At 40.2% G+C, this 19,056-nt stretch overlaps 1 protein-coding gene across 1 annotated transcript; it reads right to left on the bottom strand.

The window, feature by feature from the left end:
- Window positions 1–230: 230 nt before the first annotated feature.
- Window positions 231–18,074, bottom strand: LOC139145483 (tryptophan decarboxylase-like). Its single transcript, XM_070716689.1, has 9 exons — window positions 18,045–18,074; window positions 11,180–11,409; window positions 7,586–7,732; window positions 5,850–6,033; window positions 4,509–4,668; window positions 3,553–3,769; window positions 2,634–2,799; window positions 1,625–1,731; window positions 231–1,155 (listed from the first exon to the last, which is right to left on the bottom strand). The coding sequence occupies exons 2-9, from the start codon at window positions 11,397–11,399 to the stop codon at window positions 878–880; spliced, it is 1,479 nt and encodes a 492-aa protein (XP_070572790.1). The 5' UTR covers window positions 11,400–11,409; window positions 18,045–18,074; the 3' UTR covers window positions 231–877.
- Between the last annotated feature and the right edge of the window lie 982 nt (window positions 18,075–19,056).

Below are 19,056 nucleotides of genomic sequence, written 5' to 3'. Positions count from 1 at the left end.
TGCCTGGAATTTCCAGTGAAGTATACATAGAGGGAATACCATGTATACTACTACACCGGCAATTCCACTGGCACCTGTGGCTGTCCCTTCGTCAGCTTTCAAATCCTTTGAGGTCATTCATTCATTCATTCATTCACTCACTCACTCATTCATTCATTCACTCATTCATTCATTCATTCATTATCGCAGGGCGTGTTAAATCAGTAAAGCCACTAAATGAAATCAGCAAATCCACTAAATAATAGCCATCTTAAATTTATTAATTAATTATCACCCTCAGGAATTTTAATCTGACAGTAGTGCATTAACATTTAATCTACTCAAAAACTACACCAAGTTGTGCTGTGTAAATACCCCGATGATGACGCAATTTTCGGAATGTTAATGAGGAGATTTGACTGCGAATAATACGAAATGTAGTAATCTTAAATGAAAGCATTCGTTTCAGTTCCGAAATAACTTCATGACCGGGACTGAATAAACACTTTCCCTATGCTGAAATTGATGATTGTTCCATAATGACAAAACTCTATGGCAACTCACCGCGGGTCCTTAATTTAGACATAGATGCTATGTTCATAATCATAGGTGATATCGAAAAGAAAGTTCTTGTCCGTCGAAAACTGTGTCTTACTTCAGAATATGAATAAGGCAGTGTGTTGTGATAAAAAGCCTTTACAGATCTAGAGCGTCGCAGTCTCTGATGGCAAGGCAACTGTATACAAAACTGCAAGAAATGTGTAACTGTATTAATTTCTCATGTCCAACTCAAACTGCCGCCACTTGCTCGAATTGTTAGCTACCTTTGTTTAAGTCGGTAGCTTCCGATTTCACAAAGTTTGGCGGGAACAATAAACAGGTCGGACAGGTTAAATGGTTAAACGTCAAACTTGGCTTTTAATACGTTGGTGTTCTCTTCGATTATTTGAAGACACAAGTCGATGTGTTTTCGATGGGTCCGAAAATTCAGCACGCATATCCTCAGGTGATACTTTCCTCCGACGGTCACAGCCGATATGAAGAGTCGGCCATCTTCCAATATCATACTCTGAAGTTCTCTGTTGAACTTGTCGGTTATCTCGTCGTCTTTTGTGTCGTAATAGAAGACAACGATACTGAGCTGAGGGTAGGGTTTAGCAACAAACCCGTCGATAGCTGGAAAAAGAAAGAAAGAGCGGAATTGTATTTCCCTATACCGCTGGCATGCAACACCATGTCTTCTAACTGTAATGGTATAATATCGACATATTCATGGGCAAAAGTTCAAATCTTACACTGTGGAGGCGCGTACTACGTACTTAAAGTTACTCGGTCATCGCAAATTTGTACGTTTTCTTGGACGGCATTAAAAGAGGTGTGTCGGGCGTGCTAACTCATCATAAGGCCATCATTCTATTGTAGCAGCGCAGTTTTTTGCGTCTCGTTCAAACAAGTCATGATCACTTTTGATACAACGAACATATGGGACAAAATGCCTGTAAGGGCACTACACTCACCAAAGATTCTCCGCTTTTAATCAATCACGTGATTGGAAATTTATAGAAAATCCGTCCACGTCATTTTCACTTGAATTGCTCTGGTACTAGCTTGGGAAAGCACGCCATTTAGTAAATTCGATTCTTACATGAAATCCGCCAGTGAAAATACTTTGCTAGGACAAGTTTCTCCTCCAGCGCTGTGGCGAACGCTTTCACGCCGAACAACTTCAACGGCAACCACATTCTCAGCCCCCTGTGAATGATAAGATTAAAGGAAAACAGTCATCGGAACTGCGCCTGTGCGAGTTTCTTGTTTACAAACAATGTATTTCGTGCACGATGTCTAAGTGCACCTCATCATTATAGCCGCAACGTTTAAATTATACGATGTAGATTATGACAGACATGTTTTAATTTTCATCAATCACCATCGTACCTTGGTTGCGATGTTCAAGTTGATCGTATGGGTCCCATACGACCTTCGAGCGCAGTTCCGACGACTGTATCCCTTTAAATGCCCGAACCTTAAATTATACAAAATAACGTTCATCACCTCAACACTTTGTTTCGACCGCACCGCTCTCATTCTTAAACTAGAGCACATAAACTTCTCTATTGTTTTGAATAACAAGCGATTTTGGAATGTGTTACTACATATTCTGGTAATCAGCGGACGGGCCCGAAAATGATGCAGCACGGACGTGAGGGCGCTTTCTCTCACACAGCATTAATCGATACGTAAGCCGTGGTATGCAATGACGATAATGATAAACCTGAGCTAAGGCCAAAAACAAAGAAATGTTTCTGGTCAGGCCTTTCTTTAAAAAATGGTGCGGCGACGCGATTTTTTTAATTTTTTTTCCCTCAAGGGAGGGAGGAGGGTCAGTTTTATAGTTTTATCAATATAGTCACATATATACTGTTCATGCAGTCACTGACCATGCGCCCCTAAGAATTTTCTCTTTCTCTTCAGCCGTTTTGGTTTGTTGTCATAGCAATCAGTACGTAGTTTGCCGCGGCCGCCTGCCACAAAAGAGGAAAAAGGGTGACGTGCTGTTGTTCAAGTGACGCGCGCGTTGACCAGAAACATTTCTTTCTTTTTTTTTGCCCAACAGCATGACATTGTGATGATATCTAGGGGTGACCCTGTCATACCTTGAATGTTTAGTCAACTCAAAGGACAGATCGCAAGGTGAAGTGTCTCTGTCCGACACACCGGCATCCTGGAGAATATTGGTAGTGCTCAACAGGGAATTAGCCTCAAATAATTTCTTTCCATCACGGACGAGAAGCATTCCAGAACCGTATGGCAAAAACAAACCTGGTTGTGAGACAACAGACACAACTGTCAAACTCATGTCATAAGTAAACAACGATAAGACAATGGAGACGTGTCTGGTTATTGGCGTTTAACAAAAGTGATGGAATAATCTAACTTTGTTGCATGTTCACTTTCGTTGCCCCAATCTCCACAATCTCTTTGATTTGAGTCTGTTAACACTGGTATAGCTGTTTTTTTCTTCTCTGACTGCAAGAAACATCCTCTCCCCTTTGAGATATCCCCGTAAGGTTCAGACGTAGGAAGTACAGAAAACTCTATGAACTGCCTTTGCTAGTTATTGTTGATGTGATATCATGGCTCGTTCAGGTTTCTGTGTTACCCGTTTGTTCTGCGAAGCTTATGACAAGAAAACTGTTGAAAACATTTATGAAGGCGATAAAAACATAACCTACAGGTCTTGAAGTGTTGTGCTCTGACCAATCATACACACACTTCGAGCTAATATTGACAATGTACAGAGGCAGTGTTGTTTCTCTGGCATTTTAGCCGGTAACTGAATGCGAAACCATGTAGGCCGAAATATCAGAATCACACGAGGGGAAAAGGGGGGACGCACGGGTATGCAGGGAGAGGGAAAATGGACCCGCCATTCAGAGACTAGTTGCGCTGTATGAACAATAAATGGTCAATTCTGACGATGTGTAGTGACCAAACTTTTCGGATGTCATGCTCTATTACAAACTTGTTAAGAGTACGCATTTCGTTCAAAGAAAGCCAAAGAGCATCTCGAACCTTTATGCGGATCCAAGATGATGGAATCACTTCTATCAATGCCCTTGAACAGGTGTTTGAAGTCGTCGACCAAAACGAAGAATCCTCCGTAGGCAGCATCTACGTGAAACCATAACTTGTATTCCTCTGTCACGTCGGCTATTTCGTCGATGGGGTCCACGGTGCCGGTCAAACCGTTGCCAACACTGGCGGCGACCAAGAATGGCTTCAAATCTTTCTGTTTGTGGCGACAAAAGTATAAGAAGTCTATCACTGTACCATTTACAGAGTGTATAGCTCCCAGTCAGATGATCCCTATCACGTCTACAACAACAACAATATTGCTGTATAAGGTTTCTGTCGCTGGAGTTTCACACATTCAAGCTCTTTCAAAACAGACCACATTTAATGAAATTACATCTACATTTTAATTACAATATGATTGAAACTTGTGTGATTAAAGTTTGCCTGCCTGATAATCGTGTGAACGCACGCAACTGGGCGAACAGACACCCAACATAAATTCATGTGTTCTTATTTTCATTGTTACTACTGCTCTGTGATCCTGCCTCGAAACCTACATACATACATACATACATACATACATACATACATACATACATACATACATACATACATACATACATACATACATACATACATACATACATACATACATACATACAAAATGTGCATTTTTTTGTAACAAGCCAGATGAAAACAAACGAATCAACAAAGCTTGCATTGACAATATAGAAAATGCTACACTTTAATTGATAGTGTAAACTTAATGTGTTAAAACTCCCAATTTCTCTCGAAGAGTCGGCATCAAAGCAACTATTATTTGCGAACTTCTGAACAACCTTAGGGACTTAAGTAAAATTGTACAACCCAGCTATTCATATGAAAGGAGACGGGCTCCTTTTTTTAAATTAGCATCGAGCACTTTCACATCTTTGGAAGACAATCTATACTACCTGAATATCAGCTTCAATGATTTCCTTCAATTTTCCAACATCCATTTCCATGGTCTCTTCCTTGATTGGCACTTCTCTGATGATGGCGTCTGTCATGCCCAGCACCTTCATGGCTTTCCTCAGACAGTTGTGTGTCATTTCCGTCAGGTACACGACAGTCCTTGATCGGATTGAGAACATTGACAGTTAAAGGTATATAGTCACCTGTAATCTAAATATGCCCATATATGGTCAAAGGGGCGTTCATTGGTATTCAAAATGTCCATGTGGGGGCGCTGTTTTTAAAAAGCGGCCACCCGCTTAAAATCTGTGATTGGTTAGATTTTCTTTTTCCATGGTAACTGTTGCAAAATTGGAACAGGTGACAGTATACTTTAAGTCACGGCAATGCTTGAAAAGTGAGATAGTATCTCCCTCGACTATGGCAGTTTATAGGCTTTGTGTCGGATAAAAACGTTAGTCAATGATTTCCTATTCAAGAAAGCTGTGCCTAGGCGACACTTTTCCTGGCCTTTGTAGTGTCGTGAATCGGGTTCGTACAGGGCTTCACAAAATGTGAGTGTGTTACCAGGGAGAGTTGGTAGCCGGCCCGAGTGATAGTACACTGTTGTTGTCTCAAGGACTATAATTAACATCATTGGAACTAATTTGGGATAATTGGATCTTCATATTTTTCAAATTTCTCAAAAATGTTAGATGCCCTATAGCTGAATGTTGCAATATTACAAATTACTCATAAAAACAAGTGTGTAATTTAAAAAGAAAAGCAGGTGAGTTTACATTTGCAGGTTAATAGAACTTACTTCACCATCCAATTATCCCAAATTAATTATTAAATACAAACGTTACAATACTAACAGGCATGAAACCATAACAAAGACGATACACATCCAGAATCGTCACGCATACATATTTATCAATAAAGCAGATTTTCTCTCATTTACTGGTATATGAAGGTCAAAATGGCCGCTATTTTCTGCGTTAACTCTATCGTTACATTACATTTTTACGTGTTTTCACAAATTCGAAATCAGGACGGATAAACTTTCACCTTCTCATCAAATTCTTCCTTAATTGAAATGACGGAGACGAGATAGAAAATTTTCTAATAAGGCATTCGGTTATCTCGACAAATGTATTTGAAGTGTTGCTTCTGCTAGCCTATGGACTGTACGGATCTTTGAATCTTTCCTTGGAAATTCGCATTGTGATTTTGACTGTTTTCACTTGGGACCCTAACGTCGCTAATTGTCTACCTTTAGGGAGTAAGTCTGAACACGTCAACATTGGCTTGTGATCGTGTAAACAGTGCTACTTTTTGACGAAAATATTAAAAGTTACCTTTCATAATCTCTGCCCTTAATGTTCATGCTGTCCCTTGCTGTTGCCAGGGCGATGAGTGTCGATGCCGTGCCGCCGGATGCCAAGTTGCCCGCGTGATTTGATGGATAACCGAAGAGACTAGCTGTCCATGCAATCAGTTTGCTCTCTAGTCGTACAACTTCTGGTCCAACGTAGAATACTCCTGTATAATCACAAAAGTCAATCGTAATGACGACCCTTATTGCTATCTTTGCAGCTATGAGATACACAGTCGAGCTGTTATAATATGCGGTTTCTATAGCACAGGGGCACCATTTTCAGATTTCAAATACCAGAGTTGGTGTGACTTTTGATAGTTTTATCACTTTTTTTGTTTAAATTAATTTCAACTGCAATTTCTTGCTTCACAGCTGTACTGCCCAGAGCATGCTGAGAGAGTGAGTATATTCAGTTTGTCAACTCAGCTAGTACATGTGTAAAATGCATCGGTTGAGAAGTGAATTCTGGTCCGGCAACTTATTTCATCTGTAAGCAAACAGTGCATTTTGCACGTATAGACAAGCTCAAAAATCGGTGATTCAACATGCGGAGGGGGGGGGGGTTAGAACGAAAACTTACAATTGACGTACAAACACATTTGTACAAAAAAACATGAAAAAGTCACAGCAACTGGGCCCTTTAATGAACCTTCTATCACAGTGCATGCGGTGATTTGCCTGTATTTTTGGTCTCAGTATGCGCTTAAATCCTAGAGAAAACCAATCTCGGCACCTCTCCAGAGTTGTAGATTCTTTGAGCGATACTCCAGCTTTTAATGTTACTGAGACGTCGATTTTACCGGTGCAGTGTATGTCTCGGTAGGTATAGGGCAGAAAGCATGCATTGGTTTATTCACTAGCGCCGTGCCTCAAGCCATGCATTTTAGAATTAGTTACAGTTCTCAGCGGCGAATCATTCTACGTGCTGCCGCGGAAAATTATGTCGGACAACGGATCCACATATACATCAGCCGCGGCGGTTTCACTATCAGAGGATGGTGAGTTCGAGACCCAGCAAGTCCAGAGTGACGGACTCGCTGTCGGAGGATGGTAAGATCGAGACTCTAACACGGTGTTGTGCCCTTGAGCAAGATACTTTACTCCTCATTGGTCTATTGGGTAATGGGTTATGGGTACCTCATCCTGTAATTGGGCGCTCGCCTATTGGATGATGGGTTGAGTAAAGAAAAAACTTAAGACTAACACGTCAACTAACCTTACAGACAGTTCTTGCTGAAATCGGAGCTACTTTGAAAGATCGTCCACTCGCTTATCTTTCGACCGATTCTAACGATCTACACTGTGATGATGTACATCTACATTCATCGATACATTACACACAATTGCCTTTGGCCATTCTGGCTCTCTCCCTACCCGAACTAATCCCAAAGTGTGTACCCCCAGCACAGAAACACTAGCATTTTGGTTAAAGCCAGAAGACGAAAGGAACTGAGCGATTTATAAGACTGTGAGTATGAAAATATATGGTGTTATTCTATTTATAGATTCAAACGTCAATGTTTATGATATTCTTTGCTGTTGACAGGACAATAAATGCGAAGTGTAAGTGTGGTTGTCCTTCGTTTATTCGAAATCAATGACAGAAATAGAGAAGAGGAATATTCGTAACTGCAGGAACCCCCAACCCATTACCATTATGTGCAAGAATACAGCTTTTGTCAAAAAAGGATAAAACATAATTTCGGTAATGTTTACCTGCGTATTTATTTGTTACTGCCGTCAAAAAGTCCCCAATTGCTGACGGGAAGAGGCCTCCTCCCGGGACGAAGCCTAGATGCATGGCATGTGCCGTCTCCACGCCGCTCTTCAATACGCCATTTTCAAAGAGTTCTAAAATATCGTCTGTAAAGGAAGAACATGAAGAAGAATACACTGTGGGCATGGCCCATGTTCTAACACTGTACGCACACACCAGAAGCAAAATATCACTCTCTTCCGTTTAACAACTGTGTGACCATCGAAGTTCGATAAAAATGTGGTATTTTTTCTGCTTTCTGAGACATACCAATTACGCATTGCAAATGTATGCATATGTGCGTCAGGCCTTTTGGTACAATCAGTAAAGTTGAAAACAAAGTATACATATAGGTCATCGGTTTAAAGGGCGGTGGTCGTCGGAATGGCGCTCAAAGATCGCTAGGGACCCCCACGATCGATATAAACACTGTATCCAAGCTACGTTGGCGATTGATGAAAGTTAAAACATGTTTGTCTTAATATACATTGTAAAATTTAAATGTCGCAGCTATTTAGACAAGATGCATCTATATATAGTGCATGAACTACAATGATTGCAAACAAGAAAGTTGCACATGCGCAGTTCCGACGACCAAGTTTAGCATAGTAACTTTCCGCAGGGGCTGCATTAAGTTGTGCTGTTCTAGCTTATTATCTGATGTCCCTAAAATTATTTCCTCTGGTGACAACGTATAAGGAGAAAGTAATGTTTTGTTGTGTTTGGAGGGCGCTGTTTAGAAATATATTAATGAAGTACAGGAAGTGTTTGGGGTCAGTCTATGCACTTCCTCCAGACTAGCAGTATCCACTTCATTTTGCTAACAATGTTTTTTTTTCTATCTTTTCATTCCACGCATTTGTTTCAATTTGTTTCGTGTTTTAAATAGCCATTATAGGAAATACAGGTTCTCAATTTGAATTTTGTGCCTCTTTTCCCGCGGTAGTAGTAAAGGAGATGTGATCAACCATACTCGTTTGTAGATATGGTAGGAAAATTAAATAGTTTCAGACTTCACAATTGTCACTACTTTACCTCTATTGCTATGATAAAGCAGAGGATAGTGTAGCCAAGCACAGTATATAAGTTGTATGGCCAAGTTATTGCTAGATAGACACTGGTAGCATGTTAGTGTAAATGCAGCATGCATTTGTAAGTTCATTCTCAACACAGCATGACCTATAGTGATCAAGACAAGCCACTGTTCGCTGCAGTGACGTGGACTTTCTTATCGTGGGGCTGACACAAGGTGTGTCTTGTGGCGTGTTTGGGCTCCCATAAGATTTGGGCAAGATTAAGTGAACTCATTGTTAGCCTCGGACTGTTAATTGGTCACCCACCTTATGTATTTCACAGTTATGAGCATGTTAATCATTGTAAGGAACTATTTTGTGACAGTTTATTGTGACAGTTTATTTGCGGCCAAAATGATATATATCAACTTTACAACTTTATCGCACGTTCAAGCAGGTTAGTCATTGCAAGGTCACACGTTTTGTACTATGTTTGTTTGTCTTCAATTTGTGGGCTGCATGATGCATTTTACAGTTACAGTTTTTCATTAAATTGTCACCCATGGTTGGTGGCCCATTTCACCCACAAGGACATGCGTTGGGTATTCCTTATTTTCACCAGCGTTGTAACTGGCCGTGGCACCGCATCACTACCAGTGATCGGGGGCCTTAGGGAGCGTTCAGTTATTATGGCCGGGGTGGGCCGGCAAATTCTTCCTGCGCATCAGTCAAAATAAGTGAACCCCCCTACTCATTGTACCAAAAATTGATGACCCCCCCTTTCAAGATGACAAAAATTTCATGACCCCCCCCCCCCCCCCCCCCCCATTGCTTGAGTAAAGCTGCACACACAAACACCTTGGGGGTATGGAGCAATAGAATCCCCCAAAAAAGAGCTTAGATTTTTTCAAATGACCTTCCTTAAAAAACTCAAAAGTTGTTATTTTCAGATTTCCCCTTCTGACTTGCTATAATTTTGAAATTACCCCTCAAAGGGGTTGGACAGAAATTACTGGTGGAGCGCAATATTTTGCGCAAGCGTGTGTGTACAAAATTTTGATATTTGGATTTAATTAAAAATCAGCTGTTGATAATGTTGATTCACCATACATGGTATACATATATTTTCTCATACATGTATGAGAAATCTATGTAATACTTTTTCAATGCAAAACTATATCTATGCATTTATAGATATTTGATAATTTACTTAAATGTACTTAAGTGAAATAGGGTTGTTACAACTGGCATGTTGACAAAAAGTTTGACCTTATAATTTCACCAAAAATGTTCATCCACTATGATAAGATTGTGAATAATTTTTTTTCCAATGAAAAACTTGGTATACTTGTGCATATACAGATGTTCAATAATTAACATAATTTTACTTGATTAGAATATGATGGTTAAAGGTGCATATTATGTGTACAAGAAATCTGATTATGGAACTTCACTGAAAATGTTCATCCACTATACATGGGAGTCTATGAGGACAGTATGAATAATTTTTTCCCATACAAAAATATGTAAACCCATGTATTTATGTACTCTCGATTATTGATATCAATGTACCTGATTATATTAGGGTGGTAACAAATGGATGTGTTCGCCAGAAATTGGATTTTGGAATTATACCACAAGTAGATTCACTGTACATGGGCGTCTATGAGGAAAATGAATAATTTTTTTCCAATACAAAACTATCAAAATCTGTGTATTTATAGACATTTGATAATTCATTTAAAGTACTTAGTTAGCCTAGGATGGTTAAAGGTTGATATGTGTGCAAGAAATTGGATTTTGGAATTTCACCAAAATGTTGATTCACTATACATTGGAGTCTATGAGAAAACTAAGAATATTTTTTTTACAATGCTAAACTAAATTAATTTGTGCTTTTATAGGTGTTTGATAATTGATATACAAATGTACTTGATTCAAATAGGGTATTTAAAAGTTCAGATGTGGACAACAATTATGATATTGGAATTTCACCTAAAAGTATTATTTAACTTTTCATGGTACTAGTAGTCTCAGTACAGGTAGCCTAACTGTTAAATAATTTCCCTGACAAAATTGCTATATCTCTAATATGTAAGTAATGGGAATTGTTCATCGCCCTCAGTGCAGTGAGCTTGATTTACAATAAGACAAGCCTCAGAGTTGTCAAGTCAAGATGTTCATGTGACAGATAATTATACTTTTGTTCAGATTTACAGGTGAATAACTTCAGAGAATGAAATCATGCAACGAATCATTTTTATCTTCCAGAATATTTCTGAACACTGAAACTGCTTTTTGACGGGACGGATACTCATGAAATAAAGTAACCCCCCCTCTGAGCTGTTTGAAAAATACATGACCCCCCCCCCTTTGCAGTTTTCAAATTTGAGGTGACCCCTCCCTGGATTTTGCCGGCCCACCCCCGGCCATAATAACTGAACGCTCCCTTAGCCAGCATTTACAGCGTTTGCGGGGGATAAAAAACCGCTAATCTAATATAAATATATCAACTGTATAGTATGTAACGGGAGCATTTACCAAAAGAAGAACCTTCATCCGTAAGGGGGTCGTTGAGTATATCCGATGTTGATTTTCCACTTGCCTTGGTAAACACTTTAGAATCTAAACTTTGTAAACCAACCAAGAAATGTTCAGCTGATTGCATCGCTTTCTTCATTAGAGCCTCCCTTTCTTCAGGACCGGGCTCCAAACACTCAGCTCCTTTCTCGAGCTCTTCAAGTTTCTCCAACACGTCCATATCGGTGCAACTGAGGGCAAAGTCAGAGTAATGTAGTAGGTAATTTGAATAAGTTATGTACGATTGTCATTGATTTTGGAGTACAATATCTACATTTGCATTTGAATATGGCGAGTCTATTGACACCCGGGTGTCAGTATATAGCCATAAGGGCTTCTCCTGGCTATTGACGCCGAGGTGTCAATAGCCAACTGGCCCTCCATTTGGCTATTGACACCCCTCCGGGTTTTTTCGAAAGTCGGCCTCCAAATGCACCCAAACTTAGCTTAGTTATTCTTAACAACATATATTCTACCACAGTCCTGTGATTCTACATAGAAATCAAAAGTCTTCTTTCGTAATGGCTTCTTTGGCCATTTTTTGCAGTCCCAAAGTGCTACTGCAGGCGGCCTAACTTTTTCTATCTTTCGATATGTTGACGAACCAATAAAATCCCAGATAAGTCCACGGATTGGCATATATATATTAGGGAGCGTTCAGTTTTTACGGCCTGGGGGGCGGCAAAATCTTGTCGCCGGTGTTCAAAAAATATAGACCCCCCTGAATTTTTTGTGAAAAAAAGATGACCCCCCCCTTGTCAGACGAAAAAAATTGATGACCCCCTGAAAAATAACCAAAACCCATATGTCAAATTTACCCGCATGGTTTGGATTGAACTCCGGTACGTGGCACACTTTATTCGATGCCAGTGCACAAACTTCTCAGCCAAATCCATTGAAACGTCTGTTAATTAGGACGACTGTAAGGCAATTTCAACTTCATTTCCATAGACAACTCATGTCCATGGACATTGTATAAAAGTAAACTTTATTGGAGTGGTTCGCCAAAGGCAGCCCTCCGGTTAAGAGGGTCATGGGCCATTACGTAAAGTCAACTTTATTCTAGTGGGCCACCAAAGGTGGCACGCCGGTAAAGAGGGTCGATCATGGCTATTGCATAAAGTAGACTTTACTTGACAGGGCCGCTGAAGGCGCGCGGCCATTACCATTATTCAGTGCGTGATCACAGGGGTCCCTCAAAAATGTTTCTAATACAAGCCACGGCTTCAATTGGGAATTTTACGGTAAGATTGCCGTGGGGTATTACATAAAGTAAATTTATTGTAGTTGGCCGCTCCAGGCGGCCCGCCGGTAAAGAGGGTCAATCATGGCCATTGCATGAAGTAAACCTAATTGGAGTGGGCCGCCAAAGGCGTCTGCCCGTTAAGAGGGTCATGTGTAATACATAATGTATATTTATTGTAGTGGGCCGCCGAAGGCGGCCCGCCGGTAAAGAGGGTCAATCATGGCCATTGCATGAAGTAAACCTAATTGAAGTGGGCCGCCAAAGGCGTCTGCCGGTTAAGAGGGTCGATCATGGCCATGGCATAAAGTGAACTTTATTGTTGGTATTATGTTTTTGAAAATGTGGTGACCCCCCCCCCCTTTCCTACCAGTGAAAAAGCGATGACCCCCCTTTGCGGATTCCAAAATTATGATGACCCCCCTGGATTTTGCCGCCCCCCCCGGCCGTAAAAACTGAACGGTACCTTAGTAGTGTTAACTAATTGATTATAAGATGTGTATATGAGAAATAAACGTCATTGTAATGGGATGTAAAATAAATAAAGGTCAAGAGGCTAGCTATAGGTTAGGTTACATTCTATTTACTCCGATCAGTCAGAGCATGAAGTTGAGATGAACTGATAGCGAAAACAGTGGGAAAAACTCAGTACGTCAGTGGGCCGCCTGTGCAGACAGTTCAATGTTTTTTCTGAACATGCCGGTCACGCTGACCAGATATAAAGCTTGAGTTTTGGCACGGCACACCTCCATAATATCGAGGCTTGACATGAGTTGCAGTCGATCGATGTGTCAAAGACTCCGCAACTCGGGTCAAATGTAGCTGTGGGTCCATAGCTGTGGTGTTTTCGGCCGGGATTCCTGCCTTTTACGGGCTGGTTCTGACTTTTACGATTTTAACCCCGCCACCACAATCGTAAAAGTCAGAACCAGCCCGTAAAAGGCAGGAATCCCGGCCGAAAACACCACAGCTAGGGACCCACAGCTATGTTGCATTCATTCGACAAGCTTCGCCCGTGGACAAAATCAGGTTTTATTGATCCCGAGCTGTCGATATGATTCTACAATATTAGGGAGCCGTCATTATTTACGGCCTGGGGGTCGGAGGAATTGCTTTAGAAACTCCAAAATTTCGAGTAACCCCCCTGCCAACCATGACGTGTTTGAGTAACCAACCTCTCTGCTACAGAAATTTTGAGTGGACCCCCCCCCCCCAAAAAAAAATGGGAAAGTTAAATATCTATACAGTAAAATGGATTGCTGCTGCGACAGACCCTGTACAGATCCTGATTAAACCCTGTGGTACAGGTCTGTATCGGAAAGAGGTTCCATTGCTGTGACAGGGGCTACTGTACAGGTCTGTATCCAGTGCTCTGATGACATGCAGTGTTCTCCGTAGGATTTTTTTACAAGAGGGCGAAGATGTCGTGCGAAAGCACCACAAGCGACCGCGCAAGCGACCGCCACAAGCGACCGCGCAAGCGGTCGCGGGGGGGGGGGGGGTCAGGAGGGGGTGTCCCCCCTCCTGCTGTTGGAGCTTTTGAAATATAGAGATTAAAATGGTGTTATCTGGTGGCACTTGAGGAGTATTTTTCCAGATTTTTTTCGTATAAAAAACTCAAAGGAACAGAAATCTGAGACAGTATTCCAAAACTTATATTCCAGTTCACTGATTCCAATGAAGTTTACATTTTTTGAAAACGAAAAAATAGCGACAGACATACATTTATTCACATTTATTATTTATTATTATTTTCCTTCAATAAAAGATGGGTTTGTTGTCAAGGCATTACACTGGTTTTAATCTTTATAGAATCAGAATTAGCTTGCTTTACACATTTTCCCCTATCGGTAACCTATACAATGTAGAATATAGAAAGCAGACGTTTCTTATGAATGATCAGGCAAGTATATCAATCTTTAATCAGGAAATACTGGAAAATGTACTCGGTACTAGCCTCTAACATAAGGCTTGCCACGTCGAATAGCTGATCATTCTCGTCTGAAGATCACAACGTGAAACACATATGCATAGTGTATATAATGAGATTTTAGGGACTGGTCAGTTTCTTCGGCCTGGTGGGGGGGGGGGGGCGGTGGATTATTTTTTGCCGACGTCAAAAAGTGGCTGAACCCCCTATTCCAAATTTTGAAAACAGGGTGACCCCCCCCCATCCCAAATTTCGAAAACAGGGTGAACCCCCCCCCCGCGCACGCGACAACTGTAAAACAAAAGGTGGACATAATATATATATATATATATATATATATATATATATATATATATTATATATATATATATATATAATATATATATATATATACATTATATTATATTTTACATACATTTATATTTAACAGTTATTCTGTGTTTTAGTGAAATTGTTGACATGTCAGTTGTAAGATAGGAATTTCAAAGTGTCAATCTTGAAGTTTGAATACAGTAGGGTACATTTGAATGAGTTGTGAATGTATTTCACATTTTCTATGCTTAACCAGATGTCCTGAACAGAAATGGATGTCAATCATTAATATCAAAGAGGAAAGTGCAGTAAATCAAAAATTTTGATTGGTGTTAAGACTTTCCAGCCATCCAATGAAATCTCCTGAGGAGCCATAGAGAGACATTTTCGCTAAATCTGATGTGTGCGCAGTGTCTGAGATGACCTTTTCTTGTAACATTGAAACCATAAAAGCACAGCTAATAATGACAAAAACTGCCTTTTTAACTGTTATTTTGGTCATAAAAAAGTATCATTCTACAGAAAACCTGAGACACAAAGGAAAACAGTTGCATTAATGACAACGAAAGATATCGTGTCATTTTTCTATCTCTAAAATAAGTCACTTTATCAAATATATATTGTGAAATATTTGTGCATGTTGCTTTCTCATACTGAATTCTCATACAGAGAACAGAAAAGTATCAGGAATTTGTCATGCTTTTCACTTTCACTTAGCAAACATCAAGATATCTCTGGCATATATCTTTGATTTATTACAGTATGGTGCCCGAAGGGCGCGGAGAAAAATATGAAACATCCTGATACCTCTGATATATATTTCTTGTATATCAAAGTCATGCACAGGAAGGGCGTGCTGAAAAATGTCTGATATATTAAAGTAATGTGCTCGAAGAGCACGCTGAAAAATATTGAACATACAGATATCTCTGATATATGTATGCCTGATATGTTAAAGTTGGGCGTGCTGAAAATATGTCTGATTATTAAAGTTACGCGCCCGAAGGGCGCGCCGAAAAATGCAACTGAATGATGAAATTTGTGGCTTACACGATGCATTTTAGGCAATGATGAGCCTGTGTCGAAATTCAAAAACACACTGACCCCCCTATTGGGCATTTCAAAAACATGGTGAACCCCCCCCCCCCCATCACCAAAGTCAAAAACAGGGTGACCCCCCATGAATCCACCGGCCCCCCAGGCCGAAGAAACTGACCAGTCCCTTAGTTTCTACTTGAAACCACCTGTATTATGATATATATATATATATATATATATATATATATATATATATATATATATAAATATATATAATGTGTGTGTTTGTGTGTGTGTTGTGTGTGTGTGTGTGTGAGTGAGTACATATACCGGGTATGAGCATACATATCTCAAGCATACATATTGCTGTTCTTTACTATTATTGTTGTATTAATTTATAACTTCACTAAATGCTTCAGTACATATCAACAAAATTGAGTAGCCCTCCCCTTCTGGTTCTCCACTTTTGAGCAACCCCCTCGTACCTTTCGATTTTTTGAGTGACCCCCTCAGATTCCTCCGACCCCCAGGCCATAAATAATGACAGCTCCCTTAAATCATTATAGCTGTACCCACGACAAAAAAGTGGGCATCAACTTGTTTGAAACAAGAAATGGACGACGGTATCTTAGCTCGATTCTGAAGTAGCTCTGCATGGCAGGGCTGTGTGTTTGAAAGATTCTGACGATATTCGAGTAGGGTCGCCGGTCGAGGGGTGTCAATAGCCATATAGGGCAGCTCCTGGCTGTTGACACCCGGGTGTCAATAGACACTCCGTTTGAAATATACCGGGCCTCAATTTTACCAGAAATAATTAGTCGTATGTGACAAACCCGAACGGTATTGTTCGTATAAGATCACGAATTGACAAGATAACTTTCACAAGTGGCCGGACTCCAACAGCAGATTGGACTTAGACTAGCAAAGCTGTGGTAATACTTCAATGTATGCGCTTTATTGGCTGTGCGCGAAATATCACAGACTTGTTTGCTGATGGGCACGGATTTTGTTGATGTACTCATGATGTACAGTGAGGTCGCGATCACGCTTTTAAAACACCGTGACGAGGGCGCATCATCTTCACAGTGAAATCTCCATTTAAATTTTGCACTGTTCTGGTGTTTAAAATGTATATTCATCTCGGGTCTCAGAGTCAACACCAGAAGACCGCGTCACCTCAGTCCATGAATGTACAAAAATAGTTGTGTACATACATGCTCAATCATGTCAATCGTACTTGCATTTTTTTACCGATTTGCATAAATTGTCCCCTGAAAATCGGGGGATTTGTGTAGATTAAATAACCGGGCGTGGCAAGAATTATTAGTGTAGAAGTTATGAATAACATCAATCAATGTCTTGTATTAAACTATTTTTTAGCTCATCTTAGCAGCTCATCTACTACCTTATGAGCTGCTAAGGAGTTATTTGGTCAGGGCGATAAGCCCCCGCGTCAGTGATCGGCAGAACAAATTAATGAAGGGGATTAGGGAGGGCAATTAACAGATATAGACTGTTTTCTTTGAAATACTATACAGAGCTGGCTAGCGTAAAGATATTTAGATGATCGTCGTTTACATCCCAGAGCAACTGAATCAGACAGAATGGTTAAATCATTCTGCGAATTAGAATTAGAATGGAGAATGTGCCTGTAGTATATTCACCCTATATACATTAACAAGTGTTGAGCTCGAGTGACAGAAGCCAGCCGGGTGAGACACTGTCTCAAGTATCCAACAGTAACCAATGACGTGTAGTTTACATATGAAATTATGTTAATAAACACTGGACAAAATGCTTGATTTGCGCTTAGCATATTTACGTATATTGTCGTATATGGAACACAATATAAATGTATACAAAGCGTTTTCCCATACGTTGATATGCGTAGCGTATTTTTATGCAGATCATGAGAATACCCCGGAGAATACGTAATGCAGATCTTTGCACACTAAGTGTACACTGTCGTTTTGCATTATATTAGTATACGTATACGTGTATATTTAATGTATTTGACACATGTACAGATTCAGTATATGTGTACATATTGTTGTATATCAAGCATTTTGCCCAGTGAAAGTAGAATTCTAGTTCATGGCTACACTGTGTGAGTCGTGTGTCTTTTGCCCTAATCAAAAGTGCACTAAAAAACAACAGTTCCCATTGAAATACCTTGAAGGACAAGCCACAGGCAATGAAACGGAATCGGACTTGACTTCATTCCAACGGCTTTGTGCACAGTCACAATCTCTCTATATAAAAGGAGCATAAAACTGTAAGTCGAATCAAACAGCGTTCCATACCTGTAAGAAACGAAACTGTTTTCTAGTACAGCATAGGCAAACAGACAGACTGAAAGATCCGTCGCTCTCGGACGCTCTCTACGCTCCCCTCCTCTTACGTAAGAGGTGGGGGGGGCGTAGAGAGCGCCCTTGAGCGATGGATCAGTCAGTCTAGCAAATAGTAAAATGCAAATTAGGCGCTCTGATAAAATTATTCCTTTCCCGTCAGCATGCTGGTAGGTTTTTTTTTAGAGAAAATGAACATGCCGGAAAATGCCGAGAGAGTTTGACCGGTTAAGAAGGGCTTGACTACGCAGTTTCTGCGTAGTGAAGCTTCATTACGTATTCATGGTGACCCCTGGCCAGCTGTCAATAACTTTGGGGGCTTTTGTCTTTTGGCCTGCTTTGCATATGCGTCGTTGGACACGACCTGCCAATCACCCAGGTAGTCAATTAAACTATTAATTGACTGTTTACCGACCCAATTAACAAATACGATAAGATGACATAGAACACACAAACACTTAAAAGAAATAACAAAAATCGTACACATAACAAACAACTGAAACACAACATTAAATACAAAATAAACAATCACAGTAACGTAACAGAAACATGGCCGTGGAAATAAATCAGCTATTTCCAAAGAAAAGCCGACAACAACATGAAATTCAACAACAACCTATCATCGCTCAAACTATGAAACTCCGAAAAATAGTACTAGGCAAAAGCCTTAAATTCATTCGGACACCAACAAAACCAAACAGAATAAAACCACCTCAGGATTTCAACAAATAAAGTCGTATAATGTGACTACGCTACATCGTGAGACACAAACAATCGCAACAACACCAATTCAAAGAAAAGTCAAATTGGACTCCACGAACAACAAAAAAACAAAAACTTGAAAGCTATCTGAAGCTTCTAAACTCGCACTTCTAGAGATACCCTTTCAAACAAGGAAACAAAACATGTCGCGTGCCAAAAGAATCGCGATAAACCAGCTTGCAAACATTGGACAAATTTTGGGAAA

The sequence above is a fragment of the Ptychodera flava genome, chromosome 12 (genome assembly GCF_041260155.1).
Source record: "Ptychodera flava strain L36383 chromosome 12, AS_Pfla_20210202, whole genome shotgun sequence".
NCBI classification, from domain to species: Eukaryota; Metazoa; Hemichordata; class Enteropneusta; family Ptychoderidae; genus Ptychodera; species Ptychodera flava.
This window is presented reverse-complemented; position numbering and strand designations above follow the sequence as displayed.

Bases quoted from the DNA above. Each gene is read 5' to 3' on its own strand.
- LOC139145483 (XM_070716689.1), bottom strand. From the start codon at position 11,399: ATGGACGTGTTGGAGAAACTTGAAGAGCTCGAGAAAGGAGCTGAGTGT. The intron at 6,034-7,585 runs GTAAACATTACC...GTGATTATACAG, and splicing joins AGTAACAAATAAATACGCAG to GAGTATTCTACGTTGGACCA. The intron at 1,732-2,633 runs GTATGACAGGGT...TATCATTCACAG, and splicing joins GAGTTGACTAAACATTCAAG to GGGGCTGAGAATGTGGTTGC.